Source organism: Heterocephalus glaber, unplaced genomic scaffold (genome assembly GCF_053883595.1).
Source record: "Heterocephalus glaber isolate CG9 unplaced genomic scaffold, H.glaber_assembly_v1.0 deba00001577, whole genome shotgun sequence".
Classification (NCBI taxonomy): domain Eukaryota; kingdom Metazoa; phylum Chordata; class Mammalia; order Rodentia; family Bathyergidae; genus Heterocephalus; species Heterocephalus glaber.
Window position 1 is genome coordinate 13,383,086 of NW_028258358.1, and position 25,127 is coordinate 13,408,212.

The following is a 25,127-nucleotide window of genomic DNA, read 5'->3' on the forward strand; positions in this document are numbered from 1 at the left end:
AAGATTTCAGGGCAGGAATTTTTCTTCTTTCTTTGTTGAAGAAGGCCTCTGTTTTTTCTTTTCTGTGTCTTGCATGAGGACACACTTATGAACCACGTGTCTCCTCTTAAGGAAACATATTATTTGCTTCTGGAATCAATCACATTGTTTTGAAATGAGTGCTGGGCTTCTTATTTTCCCCAAAACAACTTAATTTTTTTTGACAACTTAATGTTTATTGCCTACAGGAAGTTAAATTTCAAGCCTAAAATGAAATATGAATAAAGTTAAACAAAATAAAATATATATTTTGAAGAAGTTGATGCTTAGAGTCTTCAAAATCCCAGATCCACAGCTCATCTGGGCTCACAAAATTTAACAGCAAATTTTAACCTTGAACTTCCGCCTTGAGCTCTGAACTGTCTTTTAATTGCTATTTTTATGTGATATCTTTTACTTAAAGTGCTTTATTAATTAATAATGCACCAGAGTGCACTATGTTACAAGTCCAAATTGCTCTGCTAACTTGAAATTTTATCATGCTAATATCTGGGAGTCACAGTTCAAACATTCTGAGATGAACAGAACAAATTATTTATGAACTCTCTAGGGGAAAGAGAACATAACACACTGGCCTAAGTCTTAGCCTATTTTCTGCAATGGTGCCTTATTTTGCTCTGTTTGTTTTTATCATTGGAGTGTTAGGGTCTCTAAAGTAGAAGGGACATAGGCAGTTGAACAGCAATTGTTATTTAAAGTAATTATTGAGCACTAGGCAAGACTATATACATTTAATCCTAGAACAACACCATGAGAAATGTATTCATGCACCTTATTTGTGGAAGAAGAAACTATAGATCAAATATACAGACTATCCCTCCCAAAAAAGAAAACACAGCATATATTCCACCTTGATACTTCTGATGTCATTGTCTCGAGGAAAAAATACCAAAACTCTATGGTTAAATGATCTCACACTATTTTTTCCACCATCCATATACCCTTCTATACTTTTCCTCACACCTAAAGGACTTTAATCAGATATAGTTATTCTAGAGAATTGTTAGAATGACAGGGAGAAGAGAAAACACCTGCAGCATAAAGATATTTATTTTCTTGATTGTGCTTGTGGTCAAACGTAGGGCCTCAAGCATGCTAAGCAAGCCCTTGACTATTGAGATATTCCCTAGTCCTTATGCAGATTTTTTATGGTAAATATCAGCAGACTTTTTGATGTAGATCCTACTAATGATAATTGTACAGATAACTATTGAGTAGAACCATTTCTCCACACTGGTATTTGTTAGGATGGATTTTTCTTTATATCAGTAGCAGGTTTAGGAGGTTCCTGATCATGTTGGAAATCATTAAGTTTAATAGCCACATTGTCCAATAACTAACAGTGGAAGATGTACTGTTTTGCTTTTTCTCTTCCCTCCCCCTGTCTCTTCCCTCTCTCTGGCAAATATGCTATGTTGACAGTAGTAACTTTTTCCACAAGATCTTTGCCTTTTGTTTTATTGCAAGAGACTAATTATTTTTTAAAGGTAGTTCAGCTTAATCAAATATCTATAGAATGAGGACATTTTCCCTCATATCAATATGACTGCTAAAGACAGGAAATTAAAAAATATTGGCCAACACATTATTTTAAGATGACAGCTAGGGCTGCAAATCTAACCTATGTGCAATTATTCTTTAGTAACATACCAGATTTGATGATAATCATCAAGGGTGTCCAAAAATTGTCACAGAGAAGAAAACAGAAAAACAAATGAACTATTTGAAAAGAGTGACTTCATTTGGTTGATTCAGCCACCACCGTGGCTCTTGATTTTATTGCCCTCTTGATTTTAATGCAGGTAGAGAACAGGGTATTTTGAAGTACCTCTCAATAGAAAAGACAACCACAAGGCTCTTTTACATCAATTCAGTGAGACACAAGTGCTTATTATTTAATAGTATAACAGCAGTGAATCCGAGTTCTTTTATGTGACTTTGCTGACATTTCCAACAGCTGTATATTTACTTCACAGGTAGGGGCTGAATAAACTTCAGTCATCAATCAGAATGTAAGCAGCCCTCTCAAGACCCCTTCTAGGAATACAAAAACCAGAACAAATGCAGATGTGCACAGAATTTTCATTTATTCAGCAAGAAACTGCTTGACTTTTAGCAGTAACATGAACAAATATTAGAGATGTTCAGTTGTCTTGCCTTACAAAATATCGTTAGACTAATTATCAAAATTCCACTCCAAATGGATATTGAAAAGTGTACCTAGTGACACTAAAGCCTTTACAACAAGAAAAGGCATCATTAAAATCCCATTTATGGTATTATACTTCGATCTTTTTAAGGACTTCCTATTTGTTAATACATATTTCTAACATTTTCATATTTTAATAAGAGAGAAGTTTCTTCCTGTCTTCCTACTACGTATTTCTCATATTTTTGTTGAAGACATAAACTTCGGGCATAACCTTAATCTCTATTGCTTCACTCCCCACAATCATTCAACCACTTTGGTTGCATCTCCAAATAATCTCAGGAAGTAGTCTGAGTCCCTCTGCCATCCCCAATACCACTGCAGTCTAGTTTACTATTCAGCCTCCTAAGTGGTTCTTCTGCTGCCAGTTTTGCCTTCTGTCCTTCAATCCATTTACTACATTGTGCACTGATATTCCTACTACACAAATCTGATCATGTCATTCTTCTGATTGAAATCTTTCATTGGTTTCTCATTACTACTGGGTCATGGTCATATTCCTTAGCCTGGTCTCCAAAGGGCACAATGACCTGGATTTTGTGGGCTTTCCCATCTGCATTTCCTGTTACTCTCTCTCTACCTATGTTCAAACTCCATCCACACCCCCTCTGACTTGCATACTCTTTGCTCCTCCATTGCTATTGCATGGATAAGTTCTACCTATCCACTCAACACAGCTGTCTCTCACTCAGACTCTAGGAAGCCTCTCTGGCCCACTATGTCTGCATCAGATGCTTCTTCTAGATGTGTTCAGGCTCTGTCCTTCCTGCCCTACAAAATATTTCTCTTGAAGGCATTGTTATTTAATCATCTTTCTCTGACTATAAAAATCTTTAGTGGTAAGGACTGGATCTGTCTTGTTGATTTATCTACAGTGCATAACACAGTGGCTGAATGCCTGCCTCGTATTAGGTGTTTAACAAATGTCCTGTGAATTAAAGGCTAAATCTTAAATTCACCAGTCGTTTATGACAGTTCTCCTAGATCAAATTTATTGCCTTCCAGCTCCAACATTCTAAGCACACATGATTGAAAAGAAATGGAAGAAATATCTTTTCTTGTGACTGGTCTCTCTGCATGAGCATTGGCTGTCTTGCTCATGACAGTTTCAACAAGATAAAGTAAATTAGAGCCACTGAAATTATCTGTTGCATTTTATATTTAATGTTTATGACATACCATGGTATGTAATAATTATTACATTGTACAACTTCTCTATGGATCTGTTAATTTCTTTAATGTAAAATCTTAAAGAAACCCTCATTGAAAAGTATTATAAAAATATGTAAAAATGCATCAGATTGGGCCCATTTTGCTATGTCAGTAAGTTGAGAAATTGTATCATTATTTCACTTAGTCTATATTCCTTTCAGGGAGACAGATATTCTTTTTATTTATTTATTTTTTATTCTTTTTTTTGGTACCAGGGATCGAACTCAGGTCCTTGCGCTTGCACAGCAGGCGGTAAAACCACTGAGCTAAATCCCCGGCCCCCAAATATTCTTTTTAAACTAAAATCTAACACCTAAGATTTAGTTACTGACACAAAAGAAATACAATAATAAACTTTTTTATACAGAGCCTCTTAATTTTGTAAGTGTGTTTGATACTTTACCAAAGCAAATTAAATTAGTTGAATAGAGTGAAACATATTGCTGGCTATTAATGCATACCTCCTACACTCACATGAGAGCGAAAGAGCAGTTAGAAGTGAGATAATAACTTTCTCTCATCAGATCTTATCCTAGCAAAAGTTTTATAGTAAGAGCCACAATTTGTTGGTGCCTCCGACTCCAATTTTCCCCTAATTTGCTCTGTAAGGGAGTGCTACACACCTTAATGTGGCAAGGAAAATAAATTGCACTATTATAACATGAATAAATTCTTATACTCAAAAATTGGCCTGTGGCTTTACCCCATACATAACTGATATTTTCCCCAAAAGTTTTGAAATCTACACTTGAAAAGTAGCATTAGTTCCAATAGTTAAACAACACTATGCTTGTTAGCAATTCCTTATTATCTACAGAGACTCGATGGTTTTGTTGGTATTAATTCCAAGTGCCCATAAATGTACACAACTGTAGGGTTTTCTTTTTACTACAATTTCCATGGAAAGGGTTTGGAATCAAGCATTTGCTCAACCCTGCAGCATTTGGTGTAGGCGTCTATAAAAATCTATTTTTCACGCTCTGACTCACAGCTCTTCATCTTCTGCCACAGTATAAAGACACCATGCAATAGATGTGGTCTTAATTAAAGAACAAAAATTTATTTTTACACCCTTTAACACCCTTTAAATTTATGGGCAGTCTGAACTTCTTTTATTGGATTTTACAATCTAATTGATGATACTAATCATGTAACTAACTGAAACAAATGCACATTTTGTGGTTTTTATTGTCTGGGACTTTGTAGTTTGTTTTACATATTAGTATAGATTATTCAGATTGAAATCTTATGGCCCGCTCAACTAATCTTGATATGTGTATTCAATAAAATAAGAAAAATGCTATGAAGTCACTAATAAAATGGTTTATTTTATAATTCATACCACTTTGAGAATACGCTTCTCTGAAGGCAGGCATAAGCTCTATTTTTTAGTTATCTGCTATAGTTGCTTGATTTGTAAGATTCTGGCTTCCTCTCCTTCCTGAGGTACAAACCCAATCATCCCCCCACCACCACCCCTCACAATGGCTTTGGTCCAAAAGAGCCTGGATGAGAGGTGTAGGAAGAACAAAGATGCAGTGTCCATGGTAATCCCCCAGGAGTTGAAGATGTCCACCATCAGCCAGAGAAACTGAGTGTAAACACATTACAGGCTAGAGGGAGGTTTGTATTTGTTTGTTAGGGTTGCCCTAAAAAGTTACCATAAGCTGGGTGGCATAAGCCCTGAAATACATTGTCTACCAGTTCTGAAGGACAGCAGTTGTAGATTGAGCGGTCATAAAGATTGGGTCCTTCTTAGGCCATGAAGGAAGAACCTGTTCTAGGATACTCTCTGGCTTGTCTTCACCTTGTTTCTTCACATAATATTTATGAAACAGCTACTCTGTGTGAGATCATGTTAGATCCTCCTCTTAACTGTAATGAAAACCAGCTCCTTTAAAATTAGCACTCTGTTACTCCAATGTTTATCAGTAGAGAGAGAATAACTTCCTGGGATAAAAGTTTGCTCCCCAAAATTCACGTAATTTGGTGATCGTTTACCATTTATCACTGTCAATCATTCCAGTTTGATGTTACTAGGATGCTAGATTAGGTAATGTGAAGATACTCCATTTAATTTTATTCTATTTTCTCTAAGTATTTAGGGAAGTAATATTTAGAACATTAAGGGGACTATCACCAATGGCTAAGGTCAGTAAGGTATCCAGTGGTTCCTGATGCTAGATTGCGGCCCCAGTTATTGGTGAAGACCATCACTTATAGTTTTGGATTGGGTTAGACAAACCCCAAAATTTCTGCCTCCATTTCTGGATATGATCTGGGAAGTTACGTTACACAGTTTTAGCACTTACGTTAAGGAATTCAGTTTTTAATTTTACATAATTCAGATTGCAAAATCAAATGATTTTGATACTTCTAAGGTACTTCTGAAGTATCATATTTTTGTATACATCAATTAGCATATTTCTACCGTAACTCATATTAAAAAGTAACTTACCCTGATTTCTCATATTCAAAAGCATGAATTTGTTTTGTTTTATTTTATTTTTGGTACCAGGGATCGTACTCAGGACCTTGTGCTTTTGAGGCAGGTGGTGGAACCACTGAGCTAAATCCCCAACCCTGAAATTTGTATTTTAATGTAAAGCTTAAGTGTAGCTCTGAGATGCTGCCTAATTTTCATATTTCATCAACTATCGATAGCTTGGATGCTGCTATGTAAAAAGTATTAAATCTCATTGCACATAAAATGAGACTATTTTGTAGTATTTTGCATCCTTATCAATATCAATTCTGTGAATGGGAATCCACACACTGATTCTGTGTATAATAACCTTACTTAAGCACAATATTCAGGAACATGAGTGGAGATACTTTAAAGAACTGGAATTAATTCCAATGATATAAATATCATTGGGGCAGAAATAAAAATGAAAGTCATCCCTCAAAGCCGAGGAATCCGTAGTGCCCACTGCTGCATCATTTCACTTCTGTTAACTATTATTTACTTACTCTTATTCACTTCACCCACAGCTGTATTTATTGTCATGAGTTTCATTGTTTTCACCAAAACTTTGGGATTGGACATTAGTAACCTCATTTACAAATTTGCCAAAGGAAGTAAGGAAAAGATGAGCCCCATTACATTTGAGCCCTAAACAATGGGAATTGTGATAGATGCTTTTTCAAACTCATGAAAACAACAACAAAAACAAAAACAAGAATTTTCAATGTGTGTTTTTCTTTAACATAGGAGAGTTTTTACTGAAAATAATTAGAAGGGAAAAAAGGCTCCTGGTTTCTCCAGGAGAGGAATCTGAAGAGTAGAATTTCCACATGGCTTCTCAGTCCAGAACTTGTTTTTCTTTCTTTTTTATTAATTAAGTTTATTGGTACAATTTAGAAATACATAATGATCACTTTCATCATATGGAATTTGTACTTGTATATGATGTATCTTGATTCTTATTTTTCCCCATTCCTCTTCCCTCCCTTCAACCTCTCTTCCCCTCCTTATTTACAAAAGCTTTGTTTCCATTTTATCTTTCTTTTCCCATCTTATTTTTCCCCTCCTTCCTTTCCCCCTCCCCCATCCCTAGTGCCCCTTCCCATTGGAAAATTTTCTTCCTATTTCACAATGTCTATTATATATTTTGGTCTCTATTTACATTTTCACTTTCTCACACTAAAGAAACAATGTGATATTTACACATGTGTGTCTGATTTATTCACTGTCTTCAGGTCCATCAATTTATCTATAAATGTCTCAAGTTTATCCATCTTTATGGCTGAGTAGTACTTCGTTGTATAAAAAATCATATCTTTATCCATTCATCAGTTGGGCATCTGGGCTGTTTCCAAGATTTAGCTATTACAAATTGTGCTGATATAAATACGGGTGTGCATATATCACTGTGGTATGATGGTCTAGAACTTTTGATGGCTAAGTGGAGAACAGGAAGTGCTCAACCGCTTAGTGGTCACCTATCATGAGTGGCCGTGTGTATTTAAAATGAGTTGCAATTGGAACTCAAGCTCTCTAACCCAGTTACTCAGCAGGTGGGGTTTAAAAGAAACTGGGATTTTAGAGTAAAACTAGTTATTTTTCCTTTTAAGTTCCTGGAAACTCAGTAGTTTAGGAGGGAGGGGGCTGCATTCCCTGTGGCCAGAGGAAGTTTGTTCCTGGTCCAAAATCCTACTTCACTGCCTGTTCTTACTTTAATTCTTATCAGTATGGCTGGATACCAACTGTATCTCAGGTCCTTTCCCAAGCTAGCTGTCTTATTTATAAGACTAACTAAATAAACTATTTTTTCATAAGACTAAATAAGCTATTTTTCACATTTTCCCCTTCTGGGGAAGTATCCCTAACTGCCTTTATGGGAGAAGGGGCAAAGATAACCTATGCACTTCCTGCTGAAAGGGGTATTAGTATAGGGGCTGCAGTAAGGAATTTGCTCCAGACAGCGAATCTAAGGGGACTTCAATAGAAGTTGCGATGGGCTCTCTTTAGAGGGTCAATCTAGTGGACTGTGACAAAAAGAGTTTGGCACAGTGTCATACCAAATATATAAATAACATAGTAGAGGATCTTCTATTTCATGAGAAGGATGTCAAATATTATTGCAGCTCAAGATTTAAGAATGCAATCACCTCATTTATTATGCATTTTGAACTTTGATTCTTCCATATCGTTATAGACCACAAATGACTGTGTCTAAGATTGTTAAATTTTTATTCTAATATTTATTTCCTAAAGTTATATTATAGTTAAATCATATATATATGTATATTATATAATTTCCTCTAATTCTCCAAATCACCTTCTGCCTTCTTGTCATGATCCCAACAAAGTCTTTGATAGAATGAACGAGGACACATTTTCAGTAGGATCTACTTGTGTGAAAACACATCCACAATTATGGGAATACTGTTGTACTGGGCTAACAATTAACCAATCTCGTTCAAATATTATTTATTGTTGTTAGAGATTGGGACCCAGAAAATTTAACTGAAATAAATTCCCATGTGTCTGAAAATAAGAATGGAAGGTAAGGTTCATGATAATTTACTGCCTTATGAGTTCCTTATACACCTGTATAAATTATTTAATCTTAGAAGATTTTCTAGGGAGTTAAATGGTATGATGGTATTTAAAATACAAAATTATGGTACTGGGTGCTTAATAGCTGATATGGAAGAACTAACAAAATTCTACTGTTAGAATTTCTGACTCAGTCTGCTCTTCCACTCCTTAGTGTAAAAGGCATCAGAGACACTCAAATCTCTTTACTTGGGTTGCGAAGATTTATTTTTACCTACTGTTGCTTGGTAGAGTTTCAGTGGCACAGAAAGCAGCCTGGGAATCTCTTTCTTGGTTACTTCATGATTTTAAAAATGCACAAATTCCTCACTGTCACAAAACAGGACCTAACTTTGAAATACTTTACTTCACAGAGTACAGTGACTTTAAAACTGTTATACCTTGTGTGCCATCAGAAGGAAGATTAGGATAGAAGCTACTCTTCATTATTGTTATAGACTGTTTAAATTGGAAGGGATTAATGTTTCCGTGTTTTGCGATCTTCCCCTCACATAGGAAGAAACTAAAAAAAATGAATTTCTTTAGAAAAAAAAACCTTCCTAACGTGGTACCTTTGCTTTTTCTGTTAAAAGGTGTGTGTGTGTGTGTGTGTGTGTAAAGTGTGAGATTGTTGATATTTTCTGCAGAGAACGGAAAGGCTAAGAATGAGCTGGCTCACTTTTTTCCCATAATATCTACAAATGGCTCTTGAATCTTACCATTTCTTTATTTTCCTGTATTTCTCCAAAACATCTTCTGTCTTTTGTCATGATTCCAGCAAAGTCTCTGACTGATGGAATGAGGGAGGATAAATTTTCAGTAGGATCTACTTGTCCTGGAAACACATTCACTATTTTGAAACAGGACTGGGCTTACAATTAACCAACTTCACTCCATTATTATTTGGAAGTGACTGAGGTTAAAAATATGAGTAAATTATTAAGCATAATTAAGAAACTTTCTATTTAATGGGATTTGAGATGTGCTATCATTTCGATTGGGCTTGTTCATGAAAGGATGTTCTATCAGAGGAATTAATGAGAAAATAATTCATTAACACTGAGGATTAGGGATTCAAAATATGAATTTTAGGGAAAATATTTCCATACATAACAGTGTTGTTTGCAAATTACTTCCCTCTTCTGCTTGCAGATTTTGCAAACTGGTAATTTTTAAAAAAAATTTACATTGCTGAGGACAATGCAAAAATTTATCAGTCCCAGAAATGACATTTGTCCTTCAACACTACCTATATTACAAAGGTTGGGTTTTAATTTGTACATTATATGATTTGAATAGGATTTTAAAACAATTTCCAAATAGGTTTATTGTTCCTAGAATGACATATTCTAATGTTCAAATTATAAAACTTTTTTATAATATTAATTCTACCTTTCCACTAGAATCATTCGAATTCAACCTTGTGTTTGTGAAATATCTGCATTAATATCAGAAGATAATCTTTCTGTGTGTCAGAGATAATATGTGAACAAATGTTTTACTCTTCTTTAAGAGCTGTCCAGAAATGCAGCGAACAGCCTGTTTGAGAATGATAAGGCTTGATTGAAATCTAAACTCTACTCTAGGTATTCTTGTCTCTCCTCTGTCAAAGTTTACTAACATGGATGAGGAAAAGGAGCTAAAAGTTTCACTATTCTTGCATTAGGAATTTCTTCTTTTCCATAGGAAAAAATGAATGTGTCAGTACTCTGTTAAATGCTGTAACATTCTTAGAGTAGCAGAAATCTAGGTCAGAATTCTCTGGCAATCTTCAAAGCATTACCTTTCATTAAAAACAAAATAGAAACTGGAATATCTCAAAACAAATCCTGGATCATTTTCATTAAAATGATAAATTCTCAGATGTGTTGTACATGGGAAGCTTTCTAGAATGGCGCTGCTGGTGTGAAAATGTTACAGGAACCAATTTCCCATGGTTTCTGTCATGCTGCAAAGGTATTTTACCCTAGAGGTAGATGATGTGGCTCAGGTCTGTGGATTATTCGTACAGGTGAGACACTAGTTTCTTCAGAGAGAGTCAAATAGTTCATCATTTCTATGGGTAATGTGGAAATCGGGCAGACATAAAGAGCTTCTCTGTACGTAAAACAGTTAATTGATTAGAATTTTGTTTTGAGACAGGATCTTGCTATGTAGTTCAGGCTGGCTTTGATCTCACTATGTAGCCCAGGCTGGTCTCGAATTTGCAGCGATCCTCCTGCTTCAGTCCCTGGAGTGCTGGGATTGCAAGTGTGCACCACTATGCCCAGCTTAGAATTTTAGTAAGATAAAAAAATCTTCTCTGTGGCCCTAATTTAAAGTGGCAAATATGTGCATTTTCTCTCTCAGGCTAGACAGCCAAGTCAATGGATTCACCAGTGCTCTACACAACAAGTCCACGAGAGTCTCTACCTATTCTTATGAAGCCAGGCATAATCTCAGGTACTGTAGTCAATTATAAAACAAATGACAGGACTATTCTCCACTTTTTTTGTTTTTTCATTCATTCTTTGAATTCCACATCCTAGCTGGCCCTTTCTTTGAAATGCAGAAATTTCTAATTTCACCTGAGTTTATATGTAATATGTAAACAGCTTTACATCAAAGTGTTGAGTTAGCAACTTGGTTACTATGGAGACATCTCGATAGGAAAATAAAAAATACATTTTTTCTTTAAAAATCTACAATTACATTAAGCATGATTATGACATTAGTGTTGACATTCTCTATCTAGATCTAAACATTTCCTTAAATCAGATGTTATGTCACTCACTTTTTAATTTGAAATTTATGGGGAAAGTTTATGGCTTAGAAATATGATCAAAATACCAGAAAAACAGACAAAGATGTTCAAAATAATCTTCATTTTCTAAACAGATTTTCTGAGTGACCATTTTTCCTAATAATACTGTGATAAATATTGTCAAAACAGTGGCTGCTAAAAAAAAATGAGAGATGCAATGAATTTTTGCAAGAAGTTAATGGCACTTTGACATTTATATTTCAACAATTATAGTTTAGAAAGAACATACAAGTATTATTTTTTGCATTGAATTGGATAATGTTCTTGCTGTTTCATTTTCCCTATAAATAAACTTTTAACATAAAGTAAAATGGTTTGTATTGCAGCTCCAGTACTGGAAGCAGGCATGCAAGACCAAAGGACATTGTTGTGTACACAAGGACATTTGTGGAGAATAGGTATTGGAAATGTATTGCAAATATTTTGTATCATTTTATAAGTTTGAAATGATCTATGTTTAACAAGAGATGCCATCATTCTAGAGTGTATTTCTTTCACAGAGAAAACCAATTAAGAGTATATTGAACTCTAGGCATATATTACTTATAATATTGCCAATATTAAGTAGTTGATAAATAATTATAGTCATTGGATGGACTATTTTAATATAATACAGGTATGCATAATGAGATTGTCATTAGAAATTTCTCACAAAACATATATGACTATATGGTAATGATAAACTTTATAAAGTTGTACAAATATTTCTATACTAATTTGGAGTTCACTTTAATGAAAAGGCTCATCTACTGTTGTGTTAACTGTTGGAGATTATTACAGTCTGAAATAAGGGAATAACTTTAAGTAGATGCACTCTGACCCAGTTTGATGTCCCATGAAATCTGGTGGTTGGAGTAATGAGTATTGAGGAAAATGTCAACCAGGGTCAAGGATTCAGAACCCATTTGGTTTTCAAGGAAATTGGCCTAATTGTGGAGTAATATAATGGCAAGGCACATAAATGCAGACATACCCGACATGTGTGAGCCTATCTCAAAGACTAGAGTATCCAGGGGATTCTTTTGGGTGTAGGGGATTCTGAGGGGCCCCAGGAAACTCAATACATGCCAAAAACTCCTTCAAAACCATGTAAAATTTACCTCTTAAGATGCAACTTCCAAATCAATTTTTCTCTTAATTTAGTCTACGGCATGTTTAAGACTGATTTCTTCTGTCTTTCCATTAATTTAAAAGATGGTACATTTCAGGGTAAAGTTTAAAATAGCCAGTACTTACTAAACCTGAAAGAAACTGGTAAGTAGATAAACAGTATCAAAATAGTATTGCAGTGAAGGCAAGATGCCAAACACTGGCAAATAGAATGAAAATAACATAGGTCTTTATTCAATATTTACATCATCTTACAGTGTTACCCTTATGGGATATCACACTAGTACATTTTGCTTTCTAAAGAAATGTCTCATGGGAACTAATATAAACAAGTGCAATATTGATTTTTTTAAACAGAAATGGTGTTTTTTTTTCTAGAATTAGGCATGTTACATTTTAGATTTTTTGGTTTATGGAGTAGATGAATAGTGCAGAAACTAAAACATAGTTGAAATGTTTAACCATGCTGACCATAGTTTACTTTTAAACTACAGCACATACAACTATAACTGTATATATATGTCATATATACATATAGAACAATAATTCTCAAAGTGTGGCCCGGCAAAGTCAGCATCACCTGGGAGCCTGTTAGAAATGAAAGTTTGTTGGCTCTACCTAGACCTGATGAATCAGAAGCTCTGCAGGGAGGGTCAAGCAATCTGTGTTTTAACAAACTCATCATGGTTCTGATCCATATTCAGGCTTGAGAACCATCACTATAAAATGCAATGTTGCATATGAGGCCAGTAGTTTATAGGACCAAAAATTCTGGAAGGATTAGTTACTTCTGTACCTTAATCTAATATGATGTATCTTAAGCACCTTTAACTTCTCTAAAATCTACCCTGACAGAGCATGTGGTGTAATATAAAATCCCCAGGACTGGATTCAGGGTTTAGCCCTTGTTTATCACTTACCAACCATGTTAGCTTTGGTAAAGTTACTAAGTCTCAGATTCATCATCAATTGAATAGGAATAATGATATCTACATCCTACATAAGTACATATAAACTCTATTTGGCATTGTGAACTAATATTTTCCACATCGTTTCTTGCAGTTCTGACAGCATCTGCCTGTGGGTGATCTGAATGAAGAGATAGATTTCCCATTAAAAAATCCCAAGTGAGGATTGTAGAATTATCACTCACTGTCCAGAATGGTAGAAGCATATTTCTTCCAATCTTAATATATTCTCAGGTAGCATAAATACTTTGGAAGTAATTATAAGGAGCCACCTGGTCAGTGAATTACAGATTTAATTTGTCTCTGGGAAAAAGTGATGTTTACAAACTGGGACCATCTACAAAATGGAAAAGAGAGGACTTAAAAATTATACCTCTTTGTCTTCATTCTAAACTACTATTTTTTGGATGTTTTCAAGTGAAAAATAAAAATTTCTAGAGCTTTCTCCAGAAGTTCAAGAGTCTCTATTTCTCCCCAGGAATGGTATGTGTGTATGTACTTGCTATGCTTGGCTTTGCATATTTCTTTTATCTATATTAGACTCCATATTACTTTAGTTTAGTAATGAGTGATGAGCAAGTAAAAATTTCATGAAAATCCATGACCTCTTTATCTACTCACACTTATTCCTGTACTCCTGTACCTACTCTCTGATTAATTTGGTGATACATGAACATGAGGTGTACTTCTTCAGATTAAAAAGTAAGAGGTGTCAGCACCTCATATTGACTTGCAACCTTATAAGGAATAATAAAGGAAGGCTGCATGAGGGGCTGTGAATGTGTTTCCTTACCTGTATATGGTATGCACATCAGTATTACAGAAGACGGCCTGATTCTCACATGTCCATATGTGTTTGTTTCTAGTAAAACACCAAAGGATGGGTATCAGGAGAATAGCTCTGGAAAGTATATACAAACCGTTTATTCAACTTCAGATAGGTGAGTATGTCTATGTCTTCTAGCAGAAAAGTATGTATACACACATATATATATATATGTATGTATAGATATCCAAGTGTGCATATAGATAGATAGAGATAAAGATAGAGATAGAGATAGAGTGTATTTTTCACCCTTTGTTCTGGAAGTGGCTCTCCTAATGCTAATTGTCATATATGTGCATGAAGAGAACAGAGCGCAACCCTCCATTAGGGGATTTTCTTCTTGGCTGTTGCTGCCCTTGATTTTGATGCATATTATTTCAAAAGTCTTTTCCATGCAGGCCAGCCCTCTGTTGTTGGCAATTCTCAGAAGTCCCCAGGGTATCAAATTATTGGTATCTAAGCATCATTGCTTCATTAGAATGCCCTCAGGCCTTCCTACTTGTGGTTTTCCACAGATGTGCTGCTGTGACCCACTCTGGACCCAGTTCAGTCCCTGGAAGTGGGGTTATGATGAGGATTGAATTGGTGCTGGAGAACTGGCCCCTGCTCCAGGATTTGGGGCTAGTGGCCCTCCTCAGTTTTTAATGCTCACTGGGCTCCTGGACAACACTCAGGAGAGTGTGGCCTGCAGAATTTTAGTGGAATAAATGAAAATGTTTAGTATTTTAACCCACTGCTGGATACAAGCTATTATGCAAATGTCCGATATTTCACTGATGGTGCTTTTCCATAGTAGGGCCTGCAAAGATGACTCATTGAGAGTAAAGACACATTTCACTTTTTATATGTAGCCTCAGCTTCTAATGCAGTGTTTGGCATCTTTCAGGTACTCTATAATTTTTTTTTTCTGAAAACACAACCCCATGTCCTATTTGCTAAGGGAAGTATAAATGCATCAAATGTCAAAATTATATCATTTCTCTGGTGGTGATGAATGTAAAATATTAAAACCATCATTGGAAACAGCATAGAGGTTCCTCTAAAGCTAAAAATAGAACTACCATATACTACAGGAATCCCACTATTAAATTTATATCCAAAGGAAAGGAAGTCCATTTGCCAAGGAGATCTTTACTCCTTTATGTTCATTGTAGCTAGCACTGTTCATAATAGCCAAGATATGGAATCAATCTAGATATCCACTGATGATGAATGGATAAAGAAAACGTTCTATAATGTCAGTTAAAAATAAAAATTATAGCCTCTTTCTGATACTTGTATAATTTCTTCCATTACCAAAACTCTGCTGAGGGTCCTGACTTTTAGGTCACAGCTTTCTGAGGAGGAAAGTAACCTATACAGATAGAACTATATACATAAAGTAACAACAACAACAACAAAAGAACCAGAGCTAAGCTTTTCATAATTCTTTGGAAAGATCTTTGAGTAATCCTTTGATTTTAATAAAGCCAGTGCCCACATCAGAGCTTTCCCCGGGCTCATATTTTTATTGTTAACATAAGGAAAGAAAATATTCTCCTATATTATTGTCAATTTCATTCCTGCTCAGAAGGCCATTTGCGAAATCTTTCTTAGTCATCAGTGCAGAAGTCAATTTTCCATAAGACTTATGCTGTTGATTAATGTGTGAAATTGGCTGTGTGCCCATCGTTCTCATTTAAGCACTTCAATCCCATTAAAAGTAGCTTGCCGCTTTATGAGATAGAGGGCAAAGTCCTTCGTACATTATCTATAGGGCTCAGAACCTGCTCCTGCTGAACATAGACCGATGTTCAGTCACTGCGAAGGCCCTCATTTTGTCCATCCTGTTCATCCTGCTTGGAGTTCCTCCCTCGGCCTCCCACGCCCACCTTACCCAGCCACCTCGAGTGTTCCTTCATCTGCAAGATTTAGCCACATATGCACTTCTTCTGACAAGCCTTTCCTGACACCCCTTGGGTTTGGTTGCTATCTCAGTGGGCTCTCCTAACTCTTCCCAGAGTTCCCTAACTCTTCCTGTGTTATGCTATCACCACTGAATCGCACATTGGCTTCCCCAGTGGAAAGAGCTTCTCACCAGAGGGCATGGCACCGCTCGGTATTCCCAGCCCCTAGCTCATAGCCCCTAGCTATGTGGACTACATAGTTTAGAGAGCAACTCACTCCAGGGGATACCAGGAAAGGCTTATCAGGAAAAAGTGCATGTGAGACAGATGATAGCACCGATTTTCTATTCTTAAAGTGCTTATAATCTTGCGTGGGAACTTGTAGTATGTATGTATGTATATGTGTATATATATATATATATATATATATATATATATATGTATAGGAATAATTCACAGGGAAATATTTGCCAGATATCTGTATAAGCAAGTAGTTATAGAATGGAATGAAAGAGAAAAATATTTACTTGTATACATGAGGATTAGGAAGAAGTTACTAAAATAAAACCAGGTGAAGTTTATCTACTCTAATCTCTTTCCTCTCTCACTTTATCTTCCTTCCATTTTTCCTCCTCTCTGCTTCTATTTCTGGGCTCCAGGGCATAACTAGCTCATTTATTCCAGCCCAGGGACCTGAGGCCCACACAGGCTCCATTCACATCCACTCAGTGGCTGCGTGACAGCAACAAATGGCTTACCTTTCTGTGCACCAGTTTCCTTTCCTGTAAAATGATGCAAAAATAACATTGACTCTTCAGGTATATTGCAAAGGATAAATGAGTTTCTCTACATGCACGGGAAAATTCACTGCATATATTAAATACTATACAAGCGCTGGCTATTTTTGTTTCTCTGCCTCATTATGTATCCTACTCTGGACACTCCAGGCCTGCATGCTACTGCTTCAAAACCAGTAAACTCCACCAGGTGCTCTTTTAGACAGAAAAGGAATAGTATCCTTTTTTAAAGCTCTGTTGGGATCTCAGGCTTTTTGAACTCTGCTGGTCACATGTATAATTCAGTTATATTTGAACATTAGTTTTCCAATGCCAATAAGAAAACTTTCTTCTTTCATCAAATTTGTGGCAGGGTTATATCTTCTTGTAGAGTGTAAATTTCATCATGATAGATATCCCTGTTCATATCCTGACTCTTAATGATGATACCAAGAGGGATGTTTTAGTGTGTTGAGACCCTGGAGTCCTGAGTACTACAGACCCATCACTTGTGAGCTTACAAACTCATTCTTGAATGGATTTCTATTTTTGACGTATTGAATATTTTGAGAATTAAAAATTTACATTCATTAGCAGGATAATTTTCTCCTGTGCTCTGTAAAATGATATGTGTAAATTAATAGTTAAAAACCCTCATGTGAGTTTCGGGGGTACTTAAGACCTAGTTCAACTAGGAAAATGAACATTTTTGTCCTGCCCAGGTGCTTCTTTGGTTGTTGATGAATTAGTAATCTGACACTTTCTATTATGTTCATCTTTGACATTATTTTGGGGTAACTAGATAATTGATTCTATGACTAGAATAAGTGAACTCTGAACTTTCCTTTATCTTAGTGAAATTTACTAAAGTACCATCAGAATTAACATATTATTTCCACATGACTTCGTAGAGAATAGATTTTTTTACATGATGGAAAATTTATTCTATTTGCTTGTGTCTCTATAGGTCTGTCATTGAAAAAGATATGTGCACTTACTGTCGAAAACCCTTGGGTGTGGAAACTAAAATGATTTTAGATGAATTACAGATTTGCTGTCATTCCACTTGCTTTAAGGTAAACATGTGTTTATTTCACTTAACTAACTGTAAAATGGCACCATGACTGGAATAAAAATAATTATTTATTTTTGAAATACATGGATTGAAGTTAAAGCTTTTAGAAACTCTATAATCCATATTAATAATGCATGACTTAAATATATTTCAGAGTTCTGTGGCCTAAATCTCAAAGGTTTGTATTACTATCTCGGCTTTAGGCTCAGAGTTGATTACTGATATATCTATTCACTCTTACCCTAGAGATTTAAATCTATGAAAAAGATAAACACTCGTTCTTTTTATAAAAATTTTACAACATTTTGATAAATCGTGCATTATGTAAAAATATCTGATAAAATCCAAAAGGAAGATAAACTGTTCAGAAGAGAGTTAGCAGCTCACTCATCATGAAATCAGCCTGATAGGTTTAACAACGGTCCAAACAATCTGCTTTGGAAACCAGAATTAATCCGATTAATTGAGGCTTAATAACTAATAGTAAACTTTCGTTAGCAGAATGCCTTCCAGTCTGGTTTTCATTGGCTGCTTCTTTTTGTTCTCATAGTTTGCAGGAAATCATGGTTATATTCCTCATGGGGGTTGGTACAGGTACATAACACATCCTAATTCCTTTTTATCCCTTTCCCCTCCTCTTTCCCCCCTCCCCCAGCTCTTGATCCCCTTTGTAAAAGCTCCTTTGATAGAATCAAAATGCAGCCAATATGAGAAACATTTGCCCAAATCTATGTGTTCTTTCTAGTGCTGTCATTCTGTAATTGACGCAAATTATCTAATCCAGTCAAATAGATGTAACACTTTGTCAACTGGTTGCTTCTGCACCACTTACTTTCAGACAATAACATACAGCAGTCAGAAATATAGTATATCATTTTGAGAAACAAAACATTCATCCAATATAGGATTATCAAAATTTAGTCTGAAGATTAAATAATTATTTGACTATAAGAACATAAAATTACCTCCTTATAGTTAGGAAATATATTCAACTAAATTAGCCCTTTAAATTACTATTCAGAAAACATTATAAAACAAGAAAACCTTTGATTAATCCTTTTGGTGAATAAAAATAATATTCACTTATTATATTTTCAATATAGCAGTAGAATATAACAGAATTAAAATGTTTCTCACACTCATAGAGAAAGATTGTTCTGTAGTCATGGTAACAGAGAACCACCTAAACTGGCTTAAACCTGTCAGGTTGATCAATGACATTGTACTTACAGTGAGCCCACTTCTGAAAGCCAGTCAATAACAAGCTAGTATTTGGAATTCAGCCAATCAGCAATGGACAGATCCAAATAAGAGGTCGACACTTTTGCTTTGCTGTGTTGGTCTACAACTCAGAACAAACTTTCTCCTCAAACCTGTAAGATTAGCACTTTGTTTTGCTCAGTGAGGTTGTACCTGGACAACACAGCTCTCCTTTTGTAAGCCATCAATAAATGCAAGTTTATTTTTGTTTGAGATACTCAGTGGTCATTCTATCCTTGGCATTTATAACCAATTTTTAAAAATTTACATCTACTGCATTGTGAGTTGAGTAGAAAACTCCAGCAGCAGTTATTCCTTGAAATGCTGTGAGAATTTTTTTGAAAAGCTTAGCATGTGATTTATAGACAAATATACTTCCAATTTTCCTACAGCTTCTCTTTTTTAGTATTATCACTCTTATTAACCCATGGTTTCTCTTGAGGCTGCCTCTGAGTGTTGCTATGGATGAAGTTTCTGAATGAACTAAATATGATTCCCTTTTCCTGTTCTCTTAATAATCTAGACTTAATCTATGATATAAACTTTATAAGTTTTAGCTATTACAAACTGCGCTGCTATGAACATGGGTGCACATATATCACTGTGGTATGATTCTTTTAATTCTTTGGGGAAGATCCCCAGCAGTGGAATAGTGGGGTCAAATGGGACTTCCAGTCCTAGTTCTTTGAGGTATCTCCATACTGATTTCCACAGTGGTTGCAGCAGTCTACACTCCCACCAGCAGTGGAGCAGGGTTCCTCTTTCCCCACAGCCCCACCAGCATTTGTTATTGGTTGATTTCATGATAGCAGTCATTCTTTCTGGAGTGAAGTGGAATCTCAGCATTTTTTCATTTGCATCTCTCGAATGACCAGTGATGTTGAACATTTTTTCATGTATTTATTTGCTATTTCTACTTCTTTGTCTGAGAAATGTCTGTTCATTTCAGATGCCCATTTTCAGATTGGGTCTTTAAATTTGAGAGGTCTGATCTTTTTAAGTTCTTTATAGATTCGAGATAGTAGACCTTTGTCTGAGGAAGAGCAGGTGAAGAATTTTTCCCACATCGTGGGTTGTCTCTTCACACTGCTGGTGGTTTCTCTTTCTGTGCAGAAGCTTTTTAATAAGAAGAGATCCCATTTGTTGATTGTTTGTGGTAGTTCACGGGCAACTGAGGTTTTGTTCATAAAATCTTTTCCTACACCGATGTCTTCAAGGGTTCTACCTAACCTCTGTTCCAACTGGAGACTCGATAAAGAAAATGTGGTTTTTGTATAAAATGGAGTACTACTCAGCCATAAAAAATGAGAAATTAGAGACATTTATAGCTAAGTGGATGCACATTGAGGCAATACTCTTAAGTGAAATAAATAGGACATACATGTGTAAATACCGAATAGTTTCTCTGGTGTGAGAAACTGAAAGTGTAAATAAGGACTAAATGTATAATAGGTAATGTGAAATAGGAAGAAAAGGGGCAAAGGGGAAGGAAGTGGGAGGGCTAGGGGAAAGGATAGAAGGGAATGGGATTAATATGAGAAAATGGAAAAACAGGAACAAAATCTTTGTAAATAGGGAGGACTGGAGGGGTTGAAGGGAGGGCTGGGCAAGGGTGAAAAATAAGAACCAAGAGAGACTATGTAAAGGTGCAAATTTTCAATGATGAATGTCATTATATTGTATACCTAAAATGTACCAATGATTAGAATGAATAATCGATAATGCAAAATAGGAAGAAAGGTCCAAAGGGGTAGGGGTAGTGGGAGGGGCAGGGGAAAGGAAAGAAGGGAAAGGAAAAAATGATGAGAAATGGAAAAAATGGAAATGAAGTCTTTGTAAATAGGGAAGGGTGGAGGGCGTGAAGGGAGGGCTAGGAATGGGGAAAAAATAAGAACCAAGATGCATTATGTAAAGGTACAATTCCCAATGAGAAATGTAATTGTGTTGTATACCTACAATGTACCAATAAAAGAATTTAATACAAAAAAAAAACCAAAAAAACTTTATATTACTTTTTCTTCTTTAGTGTGAAATATGCAAACGGCCTTTGGAAAATCTGAAAGCAGGTGACAGTATTTGGATTTATAGACAAACAATACACTGTGAACCTTGCTACTCTAAAGTTATGGGTAAGTGCTACATTCTGTGAGGAACAATTACTTTTTTTTTTCTTTTTTGGTACTGGGGATCGAACTCGGGTCCTTGTGCTAGGAACAATTACTTTTAACGTTAATGAGAATTAAGTATTATTTAAAATTATGTATTTCAATAAAGCATAACTAGTTTATAATTGTATTTAGTTTAAAAATTCAGCTTCAAGTAGTTACATCATGGTCATATTTTGTTTAAAGATATAAAATCAATTAACATTTATATTGTCTCCTGATAATCAAACAGGACATAGATACAACTAAGCAAAGTGGCTGTTTATTTTAGAAAATTTTCCATTTTTTCCAATAAAAATAGATCTTCTCTGATAAAATGATTAATTGAAATTCATTTCTGTGAATGAACTTTTACACTTGCATTTTATGGTCTTTAAAAAATCTAATTTAGGTATTATAATAAGTGCCTTTTATGTTACTTTAAAATGAAAAAAAATAGAATTTTCTATAATTCTACACTAACTTCATTTTTGTTAACAATTTAAGACCAAAGGTTACTATAATTTGGTCTTGTAATTCTCAATAATATGAGAAGAAAACAAAAAGGACACATACTTTTAATTAACATCTATTAATAATACAAAGTAATGGGTTTCACTGTGACATTTCCATCTATCCATGTATCATGTATTGATCATGTCCATGCTTACTTCTATCCTGTCTGGTCTTCTGTCTTCCTCTAGTCCCCCTGCCCAGCCCCTAATAGTCCCTCTTCTACTTATGGTGATATTTTTTTCTTTCCACATATGAGAGAAAGCATGTCATACTTCCTGTATCTGACTTATTTTGGTCAACATGAAGAACATGTATTTTTAACTACCATTTTCTGTAAAGTAAGCATGAAAAGTTTAAAAGCTTACCTAAGAGATATGCACAGTGATGATAAGTGAACAACATAAAGTCCTATGAAGCTTGATTGATTTTAAAAGTCGGTATCTACATTTTATTCAATAGTATCTAGGTACAACAATGAAAATGATATCAAGGAGAAGGTCCACAGTACTGTTTGAAAGGCAATTTTTTCCTGATGTCTTGTTGCTGTAGTGAATGAAAGGAACATTTGGGATTCCTACGTGGGATCCAAACTATGGAACTTAATGACAAATATGTCAGCCTAATGAGCTACTGAGATGCTACATCTGGAAAATGCACCGAAAAAATATTCAGAAACCCACGTTCCATCAGGCTGCAGAATCAATTGCAAAAATAGAGCTAATTATATTCATACTTTGTCTTCTATTTTCTGCTTTCCCCAGACAGTTTTCAGATTTCACTTTTCTTTCTAATTTAGCAGCCTTATTACCATCCAATATTACATCATGGGTCTTAATGGACATGGTGGGAGTTCTAAAGCTTTTAGTCTCTCATAACTTGATGACATGACTTAGGGGGTGTGGTTACCAAAAGACTCAGAAGTCTTGGTACATTCTTCCCTGACTATATACACTCTATAGGCATATCACATTTTATAATACCCATAGGTTGTCAGGCTATGACTCTCAGGTACATCTTAAATATGCATATCTAGCATTTAGTACTTCATGTATGACCAAAAGCCACATTGCTGAATTAAGTAGTAGAAGGTAAATTGGAATGCTTAATCCATCACTACTTACTGGATGAAGTGTCTTTTTTTGAATTTCGATTGTGGGCTTATTTTTGTACTGAATTTGTTATCTGTTCTTTTTCCTCCCAGCCAAGTGGATTCAATAATGCTGGCACATGGAAATCAAGATGAAAAGCATTCATTAGAGAATTAAAAGTTCCAAGTTTTAAGAACATGCAATCTAGACAAGCTTTTACATTGAAGATCAACATTTGTATAAAATTGCAATAATTCTGATATTATATAAATAATCTAATTACTTTTAATAAGATTATATAAATGAAAAGAGTCATCTGGGATCTGGCTAGTGATAAGAAACTCACAAGGTTCTAGTTCCTAATGTCAAAAGAATAATGCACTCGATGGTGGCAAATGTCATCAGCCATAACCAGGTCCATCCCTGGATGTAGATCATAGTTCCCATTATAGCAAAGTTGCTTATTTTTCTCACCTTTATTCTTCTGAGAATTTAGGTTCTCAGACATTATTGAAATCCTAACAAATATATTAAATTTTTCTGCAAAAGAAATATTGTTAGAAATTTTCCTACAGACTTTGGCACAAAGATGTGAACATAAAAAGTTGTATATATCTTAGAAAATCACTTAAACTTTCTATATCTCCATGACATTACTTGTAACATGGGAGGTATTAGACAAAAAGATTTCTACTTTTTACTTTCCCAGTTCTCTTTTTCTGAAGGAAGTTTGAATTTGCTCATTAAAAACATATAGTATATGTATTTGTTAAGCTTATTGACAAAAGATGATACATAAACAATTTGACCTTAGTGTCATCCTTCATTTTATCACAGCCATAGTTTATATGTACTGTATTTTAAAAAAAAAGAAATAGATTTATGGGAAATAGGTGAACTAAATGACATGTACAGTTTACATATTATAATCTGTTAAGCTTTCTTTGCATGTAATTCAAAAATCTGGATATACAAATAATCTATAAGAAATAATGGTTATGGATTATAAAGGCACATTACATGTATTCATATTACATAGCACTTTATATTTACAAAAGGCTTATACAAATAAAGTGAACTATCAGTTACACAGAATTTTTATAGTGTCTATAAATATCCATTAATATTGTTTCTGTCAACTCTAGTGATTACAATTTATTATATTCTATGCTATGCTGGTTAACTTACTTTTTAATTACTTAAACTTTAGTTTTTGAAGAGCTTTATAGAAAGGAATTTAAAACAACAATTACGAGAAACTATAATTGTTATTAATATTGAGAAATTGAACTTATAAAATATTTCAGAGATACATAACTGTTTCTTGCAGGGAGGCATATTGAAGTGGGGATGAAATTCTAAAGTGATTTTAAGCAACTTTGAGAAACTGACATAAATAGAGATGTTGAAAGATAATCATGTATTTTGCAATTGGTGACAAATTCAAAGAATTGTTCTCCTGTGTAATACTTTCTTGCATCTGTGCTTCTTAGAGACTGGTTTACAAAGTGTTAAAACACAAAGCACTTATCAAAATACAGGAATGTATAATTGTCCTATGGAGAGGGAGCCAGAGAAAACAATTAATAATAATTTGATATTCATTAATTCATGCTTGAAGAGAAGAGTGGTAATTGAGCCATGTGCTTTATTGTTCTTTTATTACATGCTATCAGAGCAGATCAAAAGAAATAATTTTCTTAGAGTTGAAATTCACTGCAGCAAAGGATGGATGAAATAGCATCCCTGCCTTTTCCATGAAGTGTATTAACATCTCAATGCTTTTGTAGTAATTAAAAATCATCTGAATATCATTTTAAAAGTATGAAAATTTAAAGGGGACACAATTCTCACTTTTCTATAGCTGTTCTATGGATGTTTTCTTCTGTAACAATGTATTAAATCAAACTAAATGTTGTTGTATAAATGGAATAAGTACAGAGTGGAGAGAGAAGGGCTTCTGATTCATTAAATCCACTACATTATGTCTGAATTTATTCTCAGTATAGGAATGACAGATCTCTAAAATGACTGGGAAGATCTCATTTTTTATAGCTAATTAATTGCATTATGACTGTCACACTTTTCTTGGATACTGTTCCCTAAGTCTAGGAATTCTGTTGCTAATTAAAAGATATCTCTATAAGAGAAATAATGATTCCATCAGGACA

At 34.8% G+C, this 25,127-nt stretch overlaps 1 protein-coding gene across 19 annotated transcripts in view; it reads left to right on the plus strand.

Annotated features, from left to right (window-relative positions):
- Window positions 1–24,051, plus strand: part of Scel (sciellin) — a 96,327-nt gene extending 72,276 nt beyond the window's left edge. For 17 of the 19 annotated variants that reach the window (XM_021258648.2, XM_021258652.2, XM_087192962.1 and 14 more), the window contains 6 exons: window positions 10,854–10,946; window positions 11,634–11,705; window positions 14,252–14,326; window positions 17,841–17,949; window positions 21,235–21,337; window positions 23,070–24,051. In XM_021258648.2, the coding sequence (XP_021114307.1) occupies window positions 10,854–10,946; window positions 11,634–11,705; window positions 14,252–14,326; window positions 17,841–17,949; window positions 21,235–21,337; window positions 23,070–23,086 (469 nt within the window). In that variant the 3' untranslated portion in view covers window positions 23,087–24,051. The remainder of the gene's footprint in view (window positions 1–10,853; window positions 10,947–11,633; window positions 11,706–14,251; window positions 14,327–17,840; window positions 17,950–21,234; window positions 21,338–23,069) is intronic. The other 2 variants (XM_087192957.1, XM_087192961.1) reach the window with 1 other exon arrangement.
- Window positions 24,052–25,127: the final 1,076 nt, after the last annotated feature.